At 46.0% G+C, this 21,658-nt stretch overlaps 2 protein-coding genes across 6 annotated transcripts in view; both read right to left on the bottom strand.

The window, feature by feature from the left end:
- The window catches only part of STAMBP (STAM binding protein), a 58,488-nt gene extending 37,707 nt beyond the window's left edge, over window positions 1–20,781 (bottom strand). For 2 of the 5 annotated variants that reach the window (XM_008254233.4, XM_070068912.1), the window contains exons 1-2: window positions 5,427–5,511; window positions 3,444–3,661 (exon numbers count right to left, since the gene is read on the bottom strand). In XM_008254233.4, coding sequence (XP_008252455.3) covers window positions 3,444–3,646 — 203 coding nt within the window. In that variant the 5' untranslated portion in view covers window positions 3,647–3,661; window positions 5,427–5,511. Of the gene's footprint in view, window positions 1–3,443; window positions 3,662–5,036; window positions 5,512–20,646 lie in introns of those variants that run through there. The other 3 variants (XM_051842750.2, XM_002709738.5, XM_070068914.1) reach the window with 3 other exon arrangements.
- Window positions 12,838–20,758, bottom strand: LOC100350631 (uncharacterized protein C2orf78; the record flags this gene model as incomplete). The annotated part of the gene is made up of 3 exons (XM_008254715.3): window positions 12,838–15,903; window positions 16,642–17,391; window positions 20,647–20,758. Coding segments are annotated over 3 exons (2,769 nt in total), but the record flags the coding sequence as incomplete, so codon positions are not given.
- Window positions 20,782–21,658: the final 877 nt, after the last annotated feature.

A 21,658-nucleotide genomic window follows, 5' to 3' on the forward strand; every position in this document is an offset into this window, starting at 1 on the left:
GTTCTTGCAGACATTCGAGAAGTGAACCAGTGGATGGAACATATCTCTCTTTCTCTCTCTCTCTCCCTTTCAAGCAAATAAATCTTTAAAGAAACAGTAACAGTCCCTCTTCCACATTCTAAAATTACAGTATGAATCCTCTTACATGTACCTTTCTTTTGAGCACTGGTTCTCAACCAGGGGCAATTTTGCACCTCAGAGAATGTTAGGTAACTTCTGGAGATATTGTTGGTCATCACAGTTCAGGGAGGGAGGGTACTAGTGGCAGCTAGTGGCAGTCAGGGATACTACTAAACATCCTACATTGCATGGAATAACTCCTACAACAAACAATTATTCAGAACAAAAGAGCAATTCATGAGGCCGACGCCGTGACATACTAGATTAAGCCTCTGCCTGAGGTGGGGGCATCCCATATGGGTGCCAGTTCAAGTCCTGGCTGCTCCTCTTCTGATCCAGCTCTCTGCTAATGGCCTGGGAAAGCAATGGAAGATGGCCCAAGTGCTTGGGCTCCTGTATCCCCATGGGAGACCCAGAAGAACTTCTTGGCTTCTGGCTTACGCTTAGCCCAGCCCTGGCTGTTGCAGCCATCTGGGGAGTAAACCAGCAAATGGAAGACCCCTCTCTCTCTCTTCCATTGTCTGCAACTCTGCCTCTCATATAAATAAATAAATATTTTAAAAAAGAGCAATTTGTGCTTAAGTTGAGAAATCCTGATCTATAGGTATATGTGGTCAAACACTTTAAGTGATATAACTGATAGCATATGTCATCCCTGGGAGAAAATGTAAGAAAATGAGAGTGATTGCCTAGGGAGGAGGGGAAAGAGACTTGGTTTTTCACTACAAATAGTCACATATTGCATGATGATAATGATATCTTTTTTTTCAAATGGATGTTAGGAAGCAGTATGCTGTGCCCCAGAGTGTGCAATAAGGGGCCCACCTGCCTAGATGGGGAAGGCTTTCTTTCTTTCTTTTTTTTTTTTTTATTTGACAGGTAGAGTTTAGACAGTGAGAGAGAGACAGAGAGAAAAGTCTTCTTCCATTGGTTCACCCCCCAAATGGCCGCTACATCGGCACTGTGCCGATCCGAAGCCAGGAGCCAGGTACTTCCTCCCAGTCTCCCATGCGGGTGCAGGGACCCAAGCACTTGGGCCATCCTCCACTGTCCTTCCAGGCCACAGCAGAGAGCTGGAATGGAAGAGGAGCAACTGGGACTAGTACCCAGCACCCCAACCAGGATTAGAACCCGGGGTGCCAGCGCCACAGGTGGAGGATTAGCCAAGTGAGCCACGGTTCCGGCCAATAATATCTTTTAAGAAATGTATCAGTATGTGATTTCACTGTTGTGTGAACATCATAAAGTACCCTTACACAAATCTACATGGTATGGATCAGTTGCTCAATGTGGCCTCTTGATATAATCAAGAGACATGGTAAATACAGATGTAGGAGGTATACTGTTTTTTATTTCTTTAAAAGATTTATTTATTTGAAAGGCAGAATTACAGAGAGCCAGAGGCAGAGAGAGAAAGAGAGAGAGGTCTTCCATCCTCTGCTTCACTCCCCAGTTGGCTGCAATGGCCAGAGTTGTGCTGATCCAAAGCCAGGAGCCAGGAACTTCTTCCAGGTCTCCCATGTGGGTGCAGGGACCCAAGGACTTGGGCCATCTTCTACTGCCTTTCCAGGCTACAGCAGGGAGCTGGATTGGAAGTGGAGCAGCCGGGACTTGAACTGGCACCCATATAGGATGCCAGCACTGTAGGCGGCAGCTTTACCCATATGCTATAGTGCCGGCCCAGAGGTGTACTGTTTTACCATATACTTTGTATATAAAAATATAGTACAGGTGCAGGTGATTAGCCTAGTGGTTCAGATGCCCTTGTCCCATATCATAATACCTGGGTTCGATACCTGCCTCTGGCTCCTGACTCCAGCTTCCTGCTAATGCAGACTCTGGGAGTCAGCAGTGCTAGATCAAGTGATTGGTTTCCTGCCAACCCTCATGGGATATCTAGATTGAGTTTCTGGTTTCTGGCTTTAGCCAGAAGCATTTAGAGGAGTGAACCAGTGGATGGGAGCTTCCTCTTGCAATCTGCCCATTTCTTTTTCTCTCTCATAAAAATATTTAAAAAACCAAAAAAATGCAATACAGTAAGTATATAAACCAGTAATAGTCATTTGTTATCATGACCAAGTATTACGAAATGTACATAACTATATACTGGCAATGCAGGTTTATTTATACCAGCATCACCACAAACACATGAGCAATGCGCTGCACTAGGAGGTTAGGACAGCCACGATGCCATCGGGCGATAGGAATGTTTCAGCTCCATTTGAATCTTACGGGACTGGTGTCGTATATGTGGTCTGTTGTTGACCGAAATGCTGATAGGCAGCACATGACTTGATACTTTTTGTGCCTTCTGAATTCTGAGTCATATGTATATGTTAATCAAGAAAAGTAACTTAAAACAATGAAAAACTAGTTAGTGTGGCTCATGACGATGATCTCAAAGGACCATCCTCAACTCAGAGAACATTACCAAATGGAAAACAAAAATAATTTATGTTATAGCATGACTCCTGAATTAGGAGTTATGAAGCCTGGATTTTGTCCTTTGAAACTGCAGAACATGAGCATATTACTAAACCTGGAGCTTGTTTCCTCCCATGTAGAAAGAGGGAATGGTGTGCCTTACTCAGTGCACACAGAACTGTTAAGACCAAATGAAATTCTGCAGATGAAATATCCTATAAACTAGTAAGAGCCACACAAACTGTGGGTCCTGATTCTGAACAAACAACACTAGAAATGATATGTAAGACCTTTAACATTATTTGCTTGCTACATTACACTTTATTCATTGTCACTCGGACTTTGATCCCTGTTACAGGACTGAAACCTTCTATTTATGCTACCTACCCTAAGATGATAAGCAACTCAAGAGAAAGGTCTCGTTCTGATGAGCCACACAAATTGTAGGTGGTCAATAATTTATCTGATGACGTGCATGATTATGATAAGGGTTAAGAAGAAAAGCTTTTTCCTGTATCTCTCCAATTGCTACAAAATAAGTAGAGGCAAGGAATTTTGGCTCTGCTGGCCTCTGATTGGCTGCCTTAATAGAGAAAGGACAGCAAAATCATTCTTCAATACATAACATGTCTGGTTTTACCACCAACTCTTTTGTCTAACAGCTGGGCCATGTGGGCACAGGCCAACGAGCCAAGTCTCTTACTCATGAAATCACTGAGTCATGAAAACAACACCTTCAGTCCTCATGTCTCTGAATGGCAAGGACAGTCAATGTGTAGGAGCTGCCAGCAAAAATGATTAATACGGATGATGTTGTGAAGCTCTCCAGTTTTAGCAATTATGAGCAGAGTAAGTGAGGAGGCATCAGTCAGCAGAAAAGGAAACTGTAGGTGTCTTACGTGATATACTTGTTATAGAGGATGAAGGCATGTTCAATGTTGCCTTCCTCAGAGTAAATGGATGCCATTCGGATAATCTCAACTCCAGAGCGGAAGTACCGACGGGGTGGGATGTCTTCATTCACCTCCACTGCACTCCCCAGCTGGGAGAGAGCCCTCACCCGCTCTTCGGGTGGGAGGCTCACATCTCCATGGTCAGACATCAGGACGAAGATGTTCTACGATAGAAAAGAATAAAACAGATGGCATCAACTCAATGGCCCCCATGATCCCAGCAGTGCAGCACACAATGTGTTCATCTCCCAAATCTCTACTTAAAGAAGAAAACAAGAAAAAAAATATAACTATATGCTGTGGTACTTGTCAACTAACGTCTCTTTCCTACAAGAAGGCCAAGACTCTCAAAGAAGCCCAGATAACAATGAGAACTGGCAGACTCAACACCCATAAACCCTGTGCCATAATTACAAAGTACAAAGAGTGTAACGATAACAGGCAATAAAGGGTTCAGTTCCACCCTTCATTCTGTCATTAGTGGCCCTGCCTACAGCACTATAAGAGTAGAGACAATACCATATTTTTTTGGTTATTTCTCTTTCTGGCTATGCACTACCATCTGTCCTACTGGATGGCAGGGTACCTGGAGTGAACTTTCATGAAGATCATTAACTTGTTTCCGGTTTGGTCATTTTAATTTAACTGGAGAATAACTCACATTTTCTGTGGTGTACTTTTTCATATTTGAGCACAAATATGGTCTGGGAGTGAACATTCACAATCATCATTAAACCATTATTCCAATCATTCTATAAACAATTCATCATTATCATGGCAAGGAATTTAGAACTTGAAAAGAACAATTTATTCAAGACTAAGCCTTCTTTGAATAACAAAAGAGCACAAAACAAAACCATCTAATCTGTCAGTTTTCCCTCCCCAGTCTTTCTAGATATTGCTGTTGGAATCACATTTAAAATTCCAACCAGATATCCACACTCTGCAGCGTCTCCAAAAGGAATCTGGGTATTTGAAGTACATTGCTTTGCAGTACACCCTAACCAGCAGGCTCTGTCACACACAAGCTGTAGAATTCATTTTAGAACCCGAGGCCCCATCCTGTGTCTCCTATCTTCTACCTTACTCCTCTCCCACACAGGCTCTGCCTCATTCAGGATTCCAACCTGCCCAGAAAGCCTCACACTTGTTCCGTTTGTCTTGCTACTGTTTTCTATTCCAGCCCTTCCTCAAAGATGCTGTTCTCCAGGTCACTTGTCTCTTCAGATCTCGTCAATATTCGGGTCACACTTGGTCTACAAAGCTTCCCCTCTAAAACGCCCTCATTAATAGCACACAAGCTGTGGGGAATGCCAGGGGATGCAGAGGCACTCCATCTGCCATAAAGCCTCCTGCAAATCCAAAACCTCCCGAGGTCGCCTAATTAGTCAGCTCCGAAGAGTGACCCAAAGCACGGGATTCGCGCTGCACCGCAGTACCTCGCGGGAGAGGCACTTCTGTCTGGCGACAGGACGCCCTGCCGAGGCCAGCAAGCGGCACACCGGGTACGACGGGGTCGGGCGACACCCCAAATAGTACCTGCGGCATCCGCCAGTAAGGGCTGAGGGGAGATACCAGGAAGCGGAGGCGAGAGGAAGTAGCAGGAAAGAGCGGAGGGGGCGTATACGGTAGAGGGGGAGCGGTCGACAACTGCTCGCAGCGCTTTTCTCCAAGGCACTCAAACCCACATTGCCAACCACGGGCAAAATCAGCCAAGGTTTTCGGATGCAGTAGGCTGGGGGACCCTGGGCCTGGCTGGTCGGGCGCCAGCCCGCGGGCACTGGGGCCGTCAGCGGCACTGCGTGGCAGGCGGGACAGGCGACGCGGGGGAGAAGGCCGCAGGCCCCACACTCACGGCGGCCGCACCCCTCCGCAGTCCGACCAGGCTCAGAGACCCTGTCCTACCACAGTCCCGGGACCCTTCCCCACCTTTCCTCGCGGATGACACTCGGAGCTTCCGGGGACGTCACATCCGGCGCCCCGCCCACTCCCGCCCGTCTGTCAATTACACTACCAAGGATTAGGACCTGGGGTGGGAAGCTGGTGGGTGGGGCTAGAATCGTCACCTGCGGAAAATCCAGCCAATGAGAAGAGAGCACTATAGCCCCCATCTTGGTTAAAAAAAAAAAAGGAATAAGGAAGAAAGCACGACCGAGGTAAAGGAACCAAGTTTTTTTCTTGGTTCCTTTTTCTTTTTTCTTCTTATTTTGTTTTGGGGTAGGCGTTTCTTGCCAGATAACCCCTCTATCGCACTCACATAAATCTCACATTCAAGGAGGAGTTAGATTACTGATCCAAGTCAACTGCAGACTTGGCTGAAGTAACCAGGATGTATAAATCAGGAGGCAGGCAGACCTCCCTATTTTTCAGCCTGTTTGTAGTACTTTCTACATAAAATTGGTAATCGGAGATATTAGGAACAGCTTTTATTGCTTAGAAAAGGACATAAGGTTAACTTTTTAAAGTCACAACACCTAAATACACGTTGATAGAAAACAAGTGTTTAATCTCTAAGGCTTCCTGTGTAAAGTAGTGGGGGCACAAAGATCTGGATGGCGTGGTGCCTGCTCCTGAGGCCAGGACAGGTAGCTCCATACCGCAGATACAGAGTGGCACATCTTTCACAAAGATGCAAGCATGTGTGAATATCTGAGTGTACACTCCCTCTTTGCAAACAGGTCCTGCAAGCCTGCTAGTCACTTTGTTCCAGGAGACTTGTATATTATCATTGTGAAACTTTATGCTTTGATTAAAACGTTTCACTCTCTGGGGACACTTTTCCCAGATTTATTTGGGAGCCTCCCTGTGAGTTTGTTAGTGTGAGGACATGATGATCCATCCCTCGTCCAGCTTCAACAGCTCAGGTGTCACCTCCTCAGCTAGCCAGCCTCCAGATTTCTCACGGCTCCTAATTGCCATTGTGTATCTCTCTCTCAGAGTTCCCTCAATTGATTTGGTGTGGTCATTGGCTCTTCAGACTTATGGCTGAATTATCAAGTCATTTCCCCCTTACCAATAATAAGCGTTAATGTGCATGTCAGAGCTAGAGTCCACCAGGGACCATCATGGATCCTCTGCAGATAAGTCTTGGAAGACAACTGTACAGGATTGTCTACTGTGAGCCCCATAAACAGTTCTCATAGTTCTACTTCTCTGCTGACTCTGTGGGGCCTAAATAAATGGATGCATTGGAGACGGAACATAACCTCCAAACAACTTACCTTTGGTAATGTTTAATTTATCAAATTAACAGAATTTCAAATGTCCTATATGTTAAGATTATGATAAATCTTTAAAAGACTGAGACACACATATCAGAGGAGTGCGCATAATCATAAATATAGCAATTACCCACAAAGTCTATTCCTGATGTTAGAAAGTAAGTATGCCCAGGAACAAGTATTGTGGCACAGTAGTTAATATATAGCTTGGGTACTCACATCCTGTATTGGGTACCTGTGTTCAAGTTCCCACTCTGCTTCTGATCCAGCTTCCTCCTAACACACAGCCTAGGAGGCAGAGGTGATGGCCACCCACACAGGAGACCCGGACAGAGTGCCTGTCTCTTGGCTTTGGCCTGGTGCTGTCCCAATGGCATTTGGGTAGTAAATCTGTGGATGGAAGATCTCTCTCTCTCTCTCTCTCTCTGCGTTTCAAATATATATAAACTTAAAAAAAAAAAAAAAAAGAAAGCCAATATTTCAGTTGCTGGAAGTTCTTAAGATAATGAGTAAGAAGATGTAGTAGGAATAGGACGTAGTACTTTTTTTTTTTTTTTTGACAGGCAGAGTTAGACAATGAGAGAGAGAGAGACAGAGAGAAAGGTCTTTCTTTTTCCATTGGTTCACCCCCAAAGTGGCCACTACGGCTGGCGTGCTGCGCCGATCTGAAGCCAGGAGCCAGGTGTTTCCTCCTGGTCTCCCATGTGGTGCAGGGCCCAAGGACCTGGGCCATCCTCCACTGCACTCCCGGGCCACAGCAGAGAGCTGGACTGGAAGAGGGGCAACCAGGACTAGAACCCAGGGTGCCGGAGCCACAGGCGGAGGATTAGCCTAGTGAGCTGCGGTGCCGGCCAAGGACACAGTACTTTTAAGGAGGAAGTCTGTACATGTTGACCAGAGTTTTTGGCATTTGGGGCAAGGGTCAGCACACTTGACTTTCCAGGGTCCAGAAACAACAAACAAGAAAACTTTGGCCAAAGTGAAATCTGACATTCCTCATTTCTTGCTCATCTGACAAAGTTGAACACTGGACAGTTGTGTACATGCAGCAAGGAAGCTAAGGCTAGAAAAAAGCCTGCTAGGTTCTTGACATCGCAGAGAAGACTGGAAATATTCTGTCAGCAAACATGATTTTCAGTAGCTGACCTGGTAGACAAAGGCCAGGCCAGGACTGATGCTGTCTTTCCTTCTGGTGTCTGCACCAGGCCATAGACAGTGTTCCTGAATACAGCAGCCTCCACCTGACCTCTTGCATAGCCCAGTGCCACAGTCAGCACTCCCGCCTATTCATCACTACCTGGCCGTGGATTGCCAGTAGCAAGAAATTACTAGCAAATGAACTTCCTAACTTGATATGGAGAACTGAGGTATAGGTCCAGAGGCAATTGCTGGGGAACCAAGACAAGAAAGACTCCAGGTAGATGTCACTTGCCTACTTGTTACTCCTGTGATAAGTGCCAAACCTGGAGAGGCACTCTCATTAGTGCATTCTTAACCTCCTGCAATACATTCTTGCAACAGCAGCTTTGAAAAGCAAAAGTCTAGATGCCATGATCCCAAACCTAAAGTCCTCCATGGGGGCTGGTGTTGTGGTGTAGTGGGTTAAGCCACTGCTTAGGAGGCCTACATTCCATCTTAGAGTGCCTGAGTTTAAACCCCGCCTCTACTTCTGATCCAGCTTCCTGCTAGTGTGCATCTTGGAATGATGCTTAAGTATTTGGGTCCCAGCCACCCGCTTGGGAGACCCAAATGGAGTTCTTGGCTCCTGCCTTCAGGCTGGCCCGGTGCCAGCTTTTGTGGGTATTTGAGAAGTGAGCCAGCAGGTGGAAGATCTCCCTTTCTCTCCCTCTCTCTCTTTCTATGTTACTCTGCTTTTCAAATAAATGAAAATAAGCAATCTTTGAAAAATCCTTTAAATTCCTTCCAATGACTTCCCGTGGCAGTCGAAATGAAAACTATAAACTCCTTAGCCTGAAATACACAGCGAGTCAGCCCCTGTTGCCTTTCTGACCTCATCGCCCATTCCCTGCCTTGGTTACTACTCTCTGGTCAGACTGTCTGAACATCTGCAGCGCACCCAAGAACTTCACACAGCTGTTTCCTCTCCCTGGGAGGCTTTAACCCTAATCTTTGCTTAGCTGGCCTCATCTTGGCACTTGTGTCTCACTTTATGTGCCACCTCCTCTAGGAAAACTTCCCTGATCACCCCTTCTAAGTGGCTGCCTGGTTACCTTCTGTCCCTCGATCCAGTTTCAAACCTCTTCAAAGCCCTTACACTGTCTGATATGCTCTAGGTTGATGATTTTCTTTCATCTCCCCACTAGGCTACAATTCCAGGAAGAGAGGAACTTTTTTCTGACTTGCTTACTGCTGTTTCCCTAGTGCCTTATGATCCCAGACAACCAGCATTCAATAAATGTTGGATGTTCAAATAACGTTGAGAGGGGCTGGCGCTGTGGCATAGTGGGTAAAGTTGCCACCTGCAGTGTGCCGGCATCTCATATGGGCACTGGTTCAAGTCCCGGCTGTTCCATTTCCGATCCAGCTCTCTGCTATGGCCTGGGAAAGCAGTAGAAGATGGCCCAAGTGCTTGGGCCCCTGCACCCACATAGGAGACCTGAAAGAAGCTCCTGGCTTCTGGCTTTGGATCGGCACAGCTCCAGCTGTTGTGGCCATCTGAGGAGTGAACCAGCGGATGGAAGACCCCCTCCCCTGCCTCTGCCTCTCTGTAGCTCTGCCTTTCAAATAAATAAATAAATAAATATTTTAAAAAAATAATGTTGAGATAAAAGTCCCAGGATACCCTACATGAATATAGGGATGAAGTAGCTCGTTATGATAATAACTGAGATGAACAATGAGTAATGATCACTGTGCTCTTGGGGCCAAGTCTTTTTGTTTTTCTTAAAGATTTATTTATTTATTTGAAAGGCAGAGTTACACAGAGAGAGAGAGAGGCAGAGAGAAAGAGAGAGGTGTTCCATCTGCTGGTTCACTTCCCAGTTGGCTGCAATGTCCGGAGCTGGGCCAGTCCAAAGCCAGGAGTTTCTTCTGGGTCTCCCACGTGGGTGCAGGTGCCTAAGGAGTTGGGCCATCCTCCACTGCTTTCATAGGCCGTAGCAGAGAGCTGGGCTGGAAGTGGAGCTGCAGAGTCTTGATCCAGCACCCATATGGGATGCTGGCACCTCAGGTGGTGGCTTTACCTGCTACACCACAGCATCAGCCCTAGAACAAGTCTTGAGAGGGCAGAGCTAGAAGCAGAAGGTCTCAGGCTAGATGCCTTTATTTGTTGAACATCTATCATTCTCATAGATCGATGTTAGGCAATAGTCGCATAGTAAAAAGAAAAACTTAGCTTCTGTTGTTTTTGAGGCTTTCATGGATAAGGTTTCAAAGGAGAAACAGCTTTAAACAAAAGTGAGGAAGATTTTCAAGGGGATGCCAGTGAGTCCTAGGCATGGAGACTGAAAACACCATTACTAGGGGATGGGCATACTCTAAAAGCAAAAATGGAATGTGCACTAAAGAAATGGTTCACATTGTGAGAAATTTTTGCTGTAAACCTGTTGGGGAAATCAAATGACAAATAGAATTGAAAAGTCAATATTTGGGAAGGAAAATATGTGGTAAAGAAAGTGTAGCAAATTCACTGATGTCTTTTAAGTTTGTGCTTTATGAATTCATGCAAAGTGTGTGCCTTTTCAGCTGAGCTGGACTTACAGATGAAGTAAAACTAGGAACTGTAGTAAAACTAGCAACATTGAGATGATTTTGTGGTTTGGAGCGCCACCTGTAGTTTGTTTGAAGAGTGGCATCTCCTGGCTCCAAGAAAAATGATTAGTTTGGAAAATGAGTTGTCATGTATACCTGGAAAGATCTTTAATTGTGTATTTTGTTAAAAAGTAATGCTTAGGGGCTGCCACTGCGGCGCAGAGGGTTAACGCCCTGGCCTGAAACACCGGCATCCCATATGGGCGCCGGTATGAGGCCCAGCTGCTCCACTTCTAATCCCACTCTCTGCTATGGCCTGGGAAAGCAGTGGAAGATGGCCCAAGTTCTTGGACCCCTGCACCCACATGGGAGACCTGGAAGAAGCTCCTGGCTCCTGATCGGCGCAGCTCCGGCCGTTGCAGCCAATTGGGGAGTGAACCAACGGATGGAAGACCTCTCTCTCTCTGTAACTTTGACTTTCAAATAAATAATCTTTTTTAAAAAAAGTAATGTTTAATGTACACGTAAGGAATGAGGTTTATTTTAGACATGTTTTCTTCTTAACCTGCTAGTTATGTGAGTTATATAATTTATTTCCTAATAATTAAAAGCCTTTTTAAAAAAGATTTATTTTATTTGGCCGGCGCCGTGGCTCAATAGGCTAATCCTCCACCTTGCGGTGCCGGCACACCGGGTTCTAGTCCCGGTCGGGGCACCGGATTCTGTCCCGGTTGCCCCTCTTCCAGGCCAGCTCTCTGCTATGGCCAGGGAGTGCAGTGGAGGATGGCCCAGGTGCTTGGGCCCTGCACCCCATGGGAGACCAGGAAAAAGCACCTGGCTCCTGGCTCCTGCCATCGGATCAGCGCGGTGCGCCGGCTGCAGCAGCGGCCATTGGAAGGTGAACCGACGGCAAAGGAAGACCTTTCTCTCTCTGTCTCTCTCTCTCACTGTCCACTCTGCCTGTCAAAAAAAAAAAAAGATTTATTTTATTTGAAGGGCAGAGTTAAAGAGAGGCAGAGGCAGAGAGAGAGAGAGAGAGAGAGAGAGAGAGGGGTCTTCCATCCACTGTTTTCACTCCCTAAATGGCTGCAACAGTTGAAGCAGGGCAGATCAGAAGCCAGGACCCAGGAGCTTCTCCCACTCCTTTTCCAATACATAAGCAGAGAGCTGAGGAAGAAGAGCAGCTGGGAAAAGAATCTGCACTATATGGGATGCTGGCACTGCAGGCAGAGGCTTAGCCTACTATCCCACAGCGCTGGCCCCTCAAAAGATAACTTAAAAAATTTTAATTACAGGCCCAGCACTGTGGCCCTGTGAGTTAAAGACCCTGCCTGCAGAGCCAGGATCCCATATGGGTCCCCGCTGCCACATTTCCAATCCAGCTACCTGCTGATGTGCCTGGAAAAGCAGCAGAAGATGGCCGAAGCACTTAGGCCCCTGCATCCACCTGGGAGACCCGGAGGAAACTCCTGGTTCCTGGCTTCAGATCGGCCCTACTCTGGCTGTTGTGGCCATTTGGGGAGTGAACCAGCAGATGGAAGGCCTCTCTCCCTCTCTCTGTAAATAAATATATATTTTAAAGATTTACTTTATTTATTTGAAAGAGTTATAGAGAGAGGTTGAGAGAGAGAGAGAGGCCTTCCATCTGCTGGTTCACTCCCCAGATGGCCGCAACAGCTGGAGCTGAGCTGATCTGAAGCCAGGAGCCAGGAGCTTCCTCCGGGTCTCCCACGCAGGTGCAGAGTCCTTGGGCCATCTTCCACTGCTTTCCCAGGCCACAGCAGAGAAAAGGATTGGAGAGGAGCAGTTAGGACTCGAACCACTGCCCATGTGGGATGCCGGTGTTTTTTTTGTTTTTGTTTTTTTGACAGGCAGAGTGGACAGTGAGAGAGAGAGACAGAGAGAAAGGTCTTCCTTTATCCGTTGGCTCACCCCCCCAAAGTGGCTGCTATGGACGGTGTATTGCAGCCGGCGTGCTGCACCCAACCGAAGCCAGGAGCCAGGTGCTTCCTCCTGGTCTCCCATGCGGGTGCAGGGCCCAAGGACCTGGAACATCCTCCACTGCACTCCCGGGCCACAGCAGAGAGCTGGACTGGAAGAGGAGCAACCGGGACAGAACCAGCGCCCCGACGGGACTAGAACCCGGGGTGCCGGCGCCGCAGGTGGAGGATTAGCCAAGTGAGCTGCGGCGCTGGCCAAGGGATGTCGGTTTTTTAGGCAGAGCTTTAACCTGCTGTACCACAGCGCCGACGCAAAATAAATACTTTTTTTTTTTTTTTTTAATTTAAATTCACGGTGGCGAACACAATCTCGCCTCTTTCCCTTCCCGGCCCCGCCTGCATGGTCCTTTCTTGCCCAGGGCCATCCCCGCTAACCCCGGCCTAGCTCCCCTTACCTCGCTCCCACCGCCAATGCCTCCAGGCCCCACCCGGAGCACCTCCTTCCCGTGGGCGCCTGCGTGTTGGGGCTGTAGGGCGACCCCTTGCGCAGGCGCTCTCACCCGGTGGAAATGGCCGCTACGGCTCTCTCGCGCTCTTCAGTTAATGGTGATGGGGCAACCTGGAGTCACACGGCCAAGTTGCAGGAAAGCCCCGGCAGGCTCCTCACCTAAACGTTTAGCCCCTCTGGGAGTCTGATGTCGTCTGATTGGGATGCTGTTCGCTGAAAGCCCCGTCGGCCGCCTACAGGCACTTGCAAACCCCGAGGACTCTACTGCCCCTAGGCCTCAACAGTTGAGGCCGTGCTCCTGGCACTCAGAGTGACCCAGCCCATTGCTGTCCCTCAGTCATAAAAGTGCAGTGGACACTGATGCTGGCCTTGTGTCATTGTGAAGGTAAACTGAGGTAGGGCGTCCTGCTGGCCTGGTACACAGGTGTTGAGTAGATGATGGCTTACATCCCAGGGCCTGTCCTGGGTGGGCCTCTGCTGCTGCAGGTCCCTCGGCCCCAGGGATCAGCTGCTGGAGGGATACCTGTGAGCTGCTGCCCTCCCCTGGTGGATTCCCTCTGTGTTTTGTATTCACTTTCCCTCCAACAAGCTTGTTGGAGGTGTGTCTTGAATCTTAATTTTGTAAATACCTATGTGGTAGGTCATAAGCTGTTCTTAGGAGAGATCTATTACGTGTCTTCTGGTCTAGCCACATTCATCAGTTCTCATTGTCAACTTCATCTAAATTTTATCTGTTTTTAGTACTAACTTCAGATTCAGTGTCTTAACTTCTACCATTTTCCACATTCCTAGTTCTCTTAATAAGCCCATAAATCTTTCTCCTTTTGGCTTTATTAATCTGGGTCACTTTCCTTTCTCTTTCCTCAGTTCTTCCTTTTTTTTCCTCCAATTTTCCCTTCCAACCTTGAAATTTTTTCTAATGCAGCCTCTGAGCTCCACCACCACCAAAGAAAAATCATAATTAACAGCATCTCAACACTCAAAAGATTCTTTATTACTCATCTATTATCTCTATTACATTTATTTCATTTTATTAATGCTTTAAAATTATCAAAGTAGAGAAAATTATAGGTATGTATATGTGGAAAATAAAACTGGTTCCAACAGTCTTAGTAGCTCTTACACTGCATAGCCATAGTATCGAGAGATAGCCATCTCCTTTTGCCTCTCGATGAAAAACTGCAGTTTCCCCATAGAGGTGTATTTGGCAGCATTCTCACGCTGCTGTTGAGCCCGCCTCTTCAGAGCCTCTCGCTCTGGCCTCTGTTCTTCTGTGATGGGATCTGACACTATAGGCCCAAGAATATCAGGTTTCCTCCATGGAATTGGTTGGCGGCTGAAATCTTGGATGAGAAATGGGTTTTGAGGGTTGGGTGGTGACTGGAGCTTGGCCACAGCAGCAGAAACAGGCTCCCCCTTGAGAGAAGTGTAAGATGATGTTTTGTTAGGTGCAGGCCTAGAGACAGCAGATGGAGGGATACTAGGCCGGGTAGGGTGCATCAAACCTGGTCGAGCTGCAATTGGCCGAGCTGGTCTGGCAGGATCCATGGAAGATGTGTTGGCAGGAGCTGCTTGGGGTGGACTGACTGTAGTAGGTTGAGCTGGATTAGTAGAAGCAGGCCAGGCAGAGTTCCCCAGAGTGGGCCTGTGTGAGGCAAGAGACTGTGGCCTCCGAGGAACAGGTCGAGGTTGAGGCTTACTGACATTGGGGAACGGCAGAGGTATCAACTTCACCTTTCCAGGTGGTGGCAGGTCATACACGGAGGGAGATGCGCACCCTTTGTCAGCTTCACCATCCAGTTTCTGGGCACTGACTTGTGTTATCTCAGCACCTGCACCCTGCTGTGGGGTTGTCAGCAATGGTTTGATAGCTGAGGATGCACAGGGGTCTTTGATGTTGCTTGAATTTCCCAGGTTCCTGTAGGAAGAGAGGCCAGTTTTCTTATCGCTCTTCTTCCCCAGCGCATGGAAAACCTGCACAGACTCTAGCATGTGCATGCCTAGGCAGCTTCTAGGTTTTTTGAAGCTCTCTTGGGTAAGCTCAGGCGGATTTCTCTTCCTCTTTGTCTTGGGGACGGATGGTTTATCTTCTGCCTTGACTTTGCTCCCTGAGTGCTTGTTCTCTTCAGCTTTCTTAGGGTTTTTTCTGGTTCTTTTAGTCTTGTCCTGCCCGTGGCCCTTAGATATCCTCGATCTGCTGGATGCAGCTTTCTGAGGTTTGCTGTTAGGTTGTTGGATCACATTCACAGGATCCCTGTCACAGGCTGCAGCACTGCAAGTGACCACTTCTCCCTCTAACAGGATCTCTGGGTCCTTTGGCTGGATTTGGGGAACACCACTGATAGCCTCCGTGGCTTCATGCTTGTTCATCCTGACTTCTTCGGAGGGACCCTTTATGTCTCTTGAACTGTCTTGCACCTGAGTCCCTTGGATGTCTACAGTATCTGTGGCATTGCTTGCCATGGGACCACTGGATGGGTCAGGATCTTCGAAGGAACTGAAGATCTGGGGAAGGCACATCTCCTCCACCAGTGTGGCAATGTCTGCAAAGCCATTGCTAGCTTCAGTCCCATCTTCCAGTAACCCTTGATCCTCAAGACTGAAGTTATTCTTTTCCAGATTGACATTTGTAGTACCAGGCTGCTCCTCTTCACAAATATGAGCATCAGCGCAAGCCAGAAGATGATAAATATCAGGTATTTCCAAAGGGAATAGTGGAGGATCTTGGTTTTCTGCTGGGTCCTGGAAGGTATCCAGTGGCTTTGAAAGCTTGGTTTTAATCCCATCCAAATTGATATTCTCGATTTGCTCCTGGCTTGGGTCTGGGTACAGTGCCAAGAGATTAGTAGGACTCTGCAATGGAGTTATTGAAATGTTTCCTAGTTCAGTTGGTGGGTCACTTTTAAGTATCTGGATATTTCTGCTACTGCAGGACTTTGGGAATTCTGCAGTTTGTGGAAGACAAAATGTCTGGCTTAGAGGTTGCAATCCCAGAGAAGTCTCCATCCCCAGGGAATTTTCCATCACTGCAAAAGAATCACAGAAGAAATCAGTCCATGGTAAGAGAGATGCCCCCACTACACATCCGTGCAGCATTGAGCCACCGTTCACGTGAGTAAGGCATTTCAACTAACTCTTCTCAGTACCAGAGTTAGGCAGTGTCAGTTCTAACTGTCAACTGGTGTCATTATTTTTTTGGTTTCTCTTCAGATGGTTATTATGACAAATAAAAATGAAAGTAGTTTCAAAAGTGTGAAATGTTTTATAAAGCCTAGCACTTTAAATACAGGATGTATTCATTTCTCTCTAGTATTCTGAGAGAGTTAGAATACCTTACATCATGGAGTAGACAAAGTAGAGCTTTTTCTCATGACATATGTAAGCAAGGACAGATGCTGGGCCTATTATGTTTGGACAGGATTTCTGAACACAAAACCTGAAATCTGATATCAATAATAAGGAAACTAAAGCTATCACTGCCACACTAAGAACTTGACAAAGAGACTGTAGTGAGGAAGAATGGGAAGTGATGTGATGGTTTAGGGAGACTGATCAGCTAAGGAAGTGAAAGTGTAGCATCCCTCAGTATGATCTTGGGCTTCTCTCGCATGTAGCATAGATTGCCCATCTAGATTACGTGTTCCTATACAGAGTTCAAAAGGGAGAGCACCGAGCAAGGGTAAGGGTTGAAGAGCCACCACTCTTGCTGCAGAGTTGATCTGCTTTTGACCTTATTCCTTTCCTGCCTAACTGTTTGCACTCACCTTGGAAACTTGTTCCTGTGATGGGTTGAGCAGGCACAGAGTAGTAGATTCCAGAGGTCGAGGCTGGTGGTGGGGCGTCTGTGGGCTGGATCCTCTTGAGCACCATCACCATTTCTGGCTGAGGGGCAGACGCCACACTTCCCATGTATGTCACAGGGCCATAGGATTGCAGACAGGGGCCAAGTTCTCCAGAGAGCACGTGCCCTACTGTGCCTTGATTATAGTAGTAGACCTGGCTTCCTTCTGCATATGGAAGGGACAGGCAGTTTCCCTGATTTGGAATCTGAGTTGCTGTCCCCTGATGCAGTGATGGATACAGAGGGACCATGGTATTGGCATCTGAAGTTTTGTTATATTGGGCTGTCATAGCCATGGAAGAAACACCAGTGTCCTGGTCAATGAGAGTTACAGTGAAGTCCTCGAGCGACGAGGACTTCTTTGCAGTGCGTCCTGTGATATTCCATTCAGAAATACCTGGATAGGAGGCAGCAGAAGTGGAGATCTGGCTCTGGCCAGTAACTCCAGACAATAGAGTTGTGTTAGAATGTTGGCAAAGGTAGGCACTACCCATGAGTGGCTGGAAAGAGGTGGCAGCGGCTGATGGCAGTAGCCAAGCCGAACCGACAGTTGGAGCAGACACTCTGGAGAAGTCGCAGACGCTTCCTGGTAGGGAAGCCGCAGTGCCTACCATGGGAATAGAGAGCTGCAGGGAATTTGCAGTCCCAAGTAGGGATGGATTTTGGAAATTTTCTGTAGGAAACAAGAGCGAGATGGGAAAATAGATGAGATTGATGAAATCTTAACTATCTAAAGATTATTGTCCTAGAAAGCATCTCATACCAATAGTCCTAACACAGAAAATTCAAACATTCATGATTGTCAATAATTCCTAGAGTAGTTTTCTACCCTTATGATGCACTTTGTTTATTGTGGATTGTTGTACAGGTGTGGGGCAGATTCAAGACATTCATCATTGCCTAGACTAGAAGCTGCCTTCTCCCTGCCCTTCTTTTCCTTGAGCCTGCCCCCCAGGTTTGACTCCTAAGGACTTCCTGGAGGTGAAGCATTGTAGAACGAGGAGGTCTCTGGAGAACTTCTAACACTCTCATTTTACCAGTGAGGAAAGTGAGGCTCCTCGAGATCAGATTGACTTACTGGAGTTCTCCCATTGTGTTAGGGTCATTGCCAGGTTACAGAACCAACTCCCATTTCAGGACTCTGCAGATAAACACCTGAGCCTGAGAGAAGTGGAATTTGAATGCAGGCATTTTTGGGTCCTTTGAAAAGTGGTTTCTTTGCAAACAGTACACTAGTGACCACTGTCATCTTTGGTGCATTGTTGTGTTTGTGCAGGGCACCTGCCATTGCCTAGAGTCCACTTATAACCTAGTCCAGCTGGTGTTCAAGGGTTATTCTCTATCCTCTTCAAGCCTGCCCTCTGACCCTAGGTCAGAAGGACCTCCTAAGAGTCGTTATAGTCATAACAGTGATAATGAATGCATGAAAAGGCGATATTTAATGTGTTTTATGTTGATGAAGATATAGTAAATTCTGGAAGGACAGATGAAAATCCTGAAAACATATAATATGACAGAACTGTAAAGAATATAAGGATATTTCAAAAAGTGAATGGAAAGTGAGAGGAAAAGATAAGATTACTTTGATGCAAAATATTTTGACCTTTATGCATATGAAGGGTCTTGAAAAAGCTCATGGTAATGTATGCCATTAAGAGACTATGTATGGATGCTAAATATTTCTGACACCACAGTAACTTAGTGTTTACAGGATCTGTTTGAAATGCCCTCATATGTAGATATTAATGAGAATTGGAATAAATGACAAACAGCAAGGAATAGTAGATTACCACATGGTTCTGTCATCAAACCTGCAATAGTATGCAAGTGAATATTGTGTACTCTATTTTTAGTGAATACTTTTTAACAAAAACATCCTACTTTAGGTGACTTTTGAATGAATTTCTAGCCAGCACATATAGAGAAAACATATCAATGAAAAAGTGTATAACAAGCAGCAGGATGCAGTGAATGTGTAAGTACCCATAATGTATGTGAACAAATACTTCATCAAAAACAAGTCCAAAACAGGTAGCCAAAAACTGAGTGTAAATAGATTCCTTTATTATGCTCATTCATATTACTCTGAGTAGTCTCCAGTATGTAACAGATATCAATCTTATAGAAATAGAAATTTCAATAACTACAGCCATCTAAACACCCGACAAGAACACTGACGGTATCATGAAAATGTTTATATGTATGCTTGAAACCTAGATCCTTATCGTCTTCAGCCTATAGGAAAATGTCATCCCCAAAGCTTAGAAAAGACCGTAACTACCAAATAATTGTTTTAGAGAAATGTAAAACCAGAGGTGTGGGGCTCAACCTGTTACTTTTGTTTTTAGGTAGTTATTTCACTTTTTGCTTAGTTCTAACAACAGTTAATGACTGTTAATCCGCAGGTACTCTGTTTTTGGAGGAAAATAATTATAAAGATGACAGACAGCCTTGACTTGAAATCTGTCACAGCTAGGGAATTTGTTCTCCTGTTGCAGAGTAGAGAATTTGCCCTTCTGCTGCAGAGGAGGATATATCATTTAAAAAATGTTTTTGATAATAGAAATAGACAGCAGTTTAAAAATCAGAATAAACAAGAACACTGAAAATCCCATTTCCCCAGTCCCCCAAGTTAACTGCTTTTAGTCAAGTTCCATGTTTGGAGGAAGCATCACTTCTAGTGCACGTTTCTGATGTTCATTTTCAAAGCTGTCAGGTGTCTTCCATGTTCAAAGAGGCATGGGAAAAAACAAAAACCAAACAACTGAGTATGCCTTTCTGAAAAGCTGCTTTCCCAGGGATTCTCAGTGCTAGCCTTGGTTTCCTTTCTGGTACATTAATGTAAGAATTTGCGCTGCTCTGAGTAAATTCCACCCTGTGCTCATTACTTTAAAATCTTATATCCTCCTCAACATTCCATGCCCAAAAGTCTCTTCTTTCCTTGAGAAATACTCTATGCTGCTCATCGCTGTAATTCTTGAAATTTCCTTGTCGTCATTTTTGTCTTTCCTCCCTCTTCTCAACACCTGTTGTCCCAAAGTTCTTTTTCCTAGAATATCTGCCTATGTACAGGCCAGGCATCTCTATCCTCTCTCCCTATTTTCTGTTTTTAATCTATATTAAATAAAAAAACCCCAAAATATGTGAGTATTGCATTTTGAACAGAACTCAGTTTGAAATACTAAAGTTGAAATTTTTTTGGAGGGAGACTAGTAGAGTTGAGAAATCTTAGCATACAGTATTCTATATGTCCTGGATGTTTTATCCTCTATTTCTGTTGAAACAAGCACTCAAGTGACAGTCTCTGGTTTCATTTTCTGTGTGTATACCCTTTAAGATTCAGTATTAGAAAAGAGTGGGTGGGGGCCAGCGCCGTGGCTCAGTTGGTTAATCCTCTGCCTGTGGCACCGGCATCCCATATGGGCGCCAGGTTCTAGTCCCAGTTGCTCCTCTTTCTGTCCAGCTCTCTGCTGTGGCCCAGAAGGCAGTGGAAGATTTTCCAAGCACTTGGGCTCTGTACCCACATGGGAGACCAGGAGGAAGCACCTGGCTCTGACTTCGGATTGGCGTAGCTTTGGCTGTAGCGGCCATTTAAGTAGTGTACCAACGGAAGGAAGACCTTTCTCTCTCTCTCTCACTGTCTCTGTCTAATTCTATCTGTCAGATTAAAAAAAAAAAAGAGAAAAGAGAGGGATTTGGGAGAATTAATTACTATCCTGATGTAGCAAATGAGGAAACAGGTGTTTTGGGAGAGTTGTGATTCGTCCAAAGTCACATAGCCAGTAACTGGTAAAGCCAAACTCGAAACTGAGTCTCCACGTTTCTAGTTCAATATTTAACCCCATCGTTCCAAGCTGTTTGGACTGTATTACTCAGTTTACATGGAAAAAGCATGTAATGAAGAACTTTTAAAGGTCTCTTTTCTTACCTGACATGGTCAGGGACGAGGAAATATCAACGGTAGATATGAAGGTTGAAGAGACGATACAGAGGATGACTGGCTGACTGGTGCCAGCGAGCACATGTGTCCAGTATGGAGGTCACTGGCTACTGGTCACTTGCGATGTTCCAAATTTGTTTACAGACAGCTCCATGGAAACCCCAAGATTCCACCAGGTGGTAGCAGGTTTGGTGGGAGAATGATGTCACAAAACATGCAGTTTAAAGGTCTGAGGTAGCCAATAGGAAGGTCAGGATTCCCAGTGAGAAGAGGAGATTGGGTGGAGGGAATGGTGGACACCTGTAGCGGCATCTTTAACAGAGCTATGGCGGTTGAACTCTGGGATGGTGAAATCCTGTAAAGACAGACTTCCCCAGCCAAGCAGCTGTTAAATGGGGAAATCTTCTCAATGTTTCTCATACATGTTCATTAATGGAATCAATCAATGCTTACTTACTTTCTGTGTATTGTATATAGTGTCATACACATTTGTACAGTTTCCTGGGTTGGAGAGGAAGGGAAGGGAAGTCCAGATTGAGCGGTTATGGTGCTTCTGAAAGGATCTAGTTGATCTGATTAGTGAACTCCCTGCAGCTTTTAAAGACTAAAGGATTGACCCAGAGTTCCTTTGGCAACGTGGTTGAAGAGTAGAGTGAAGTTCACTGAGTGTGCCTTGTAGGGATGGTGTGGTCCAAGGCTGTTCCCTTGTGGTTTCTTCTCCATGAGTCCTAAGTTGCTTGGGCTTAGATGGGCCAAGTTGGACTTGCATCTTTCTTTGTCCCTTTCATCTTAGCCATTGTGTCTGGAACAAGACTTGTTCCTGTGGTCTTACATTTACTAATGTTACGTGTTGTCAGCTTGCAGAAGCAGGGGTCTTCTTTGGGAAGCAAGCACTAGAGAATAGTGACTGCCAGCCTGCCTTCTCCTAGCTAAAGGTAGTGGTTTTTTGCCTATGGTTTGCTGCCTCTGGTTCCTTGAGCCATGAAGGCATGCTGGCATT

Source organism: Oryctolagus cuniculus, chromosome 2 (assembly GCF_964237555.1).
Source record: "Oryctolagus cuniculus chromosome 2, mOryCun1.1, whole genome shotgun sequence".
Lineage (NCBI taxonomy): Eukaryota > Metazoa > Chordata > Mammalia > Lagomorpha > Leporidae > Oryctolagus > Oryctolagus cuniculus.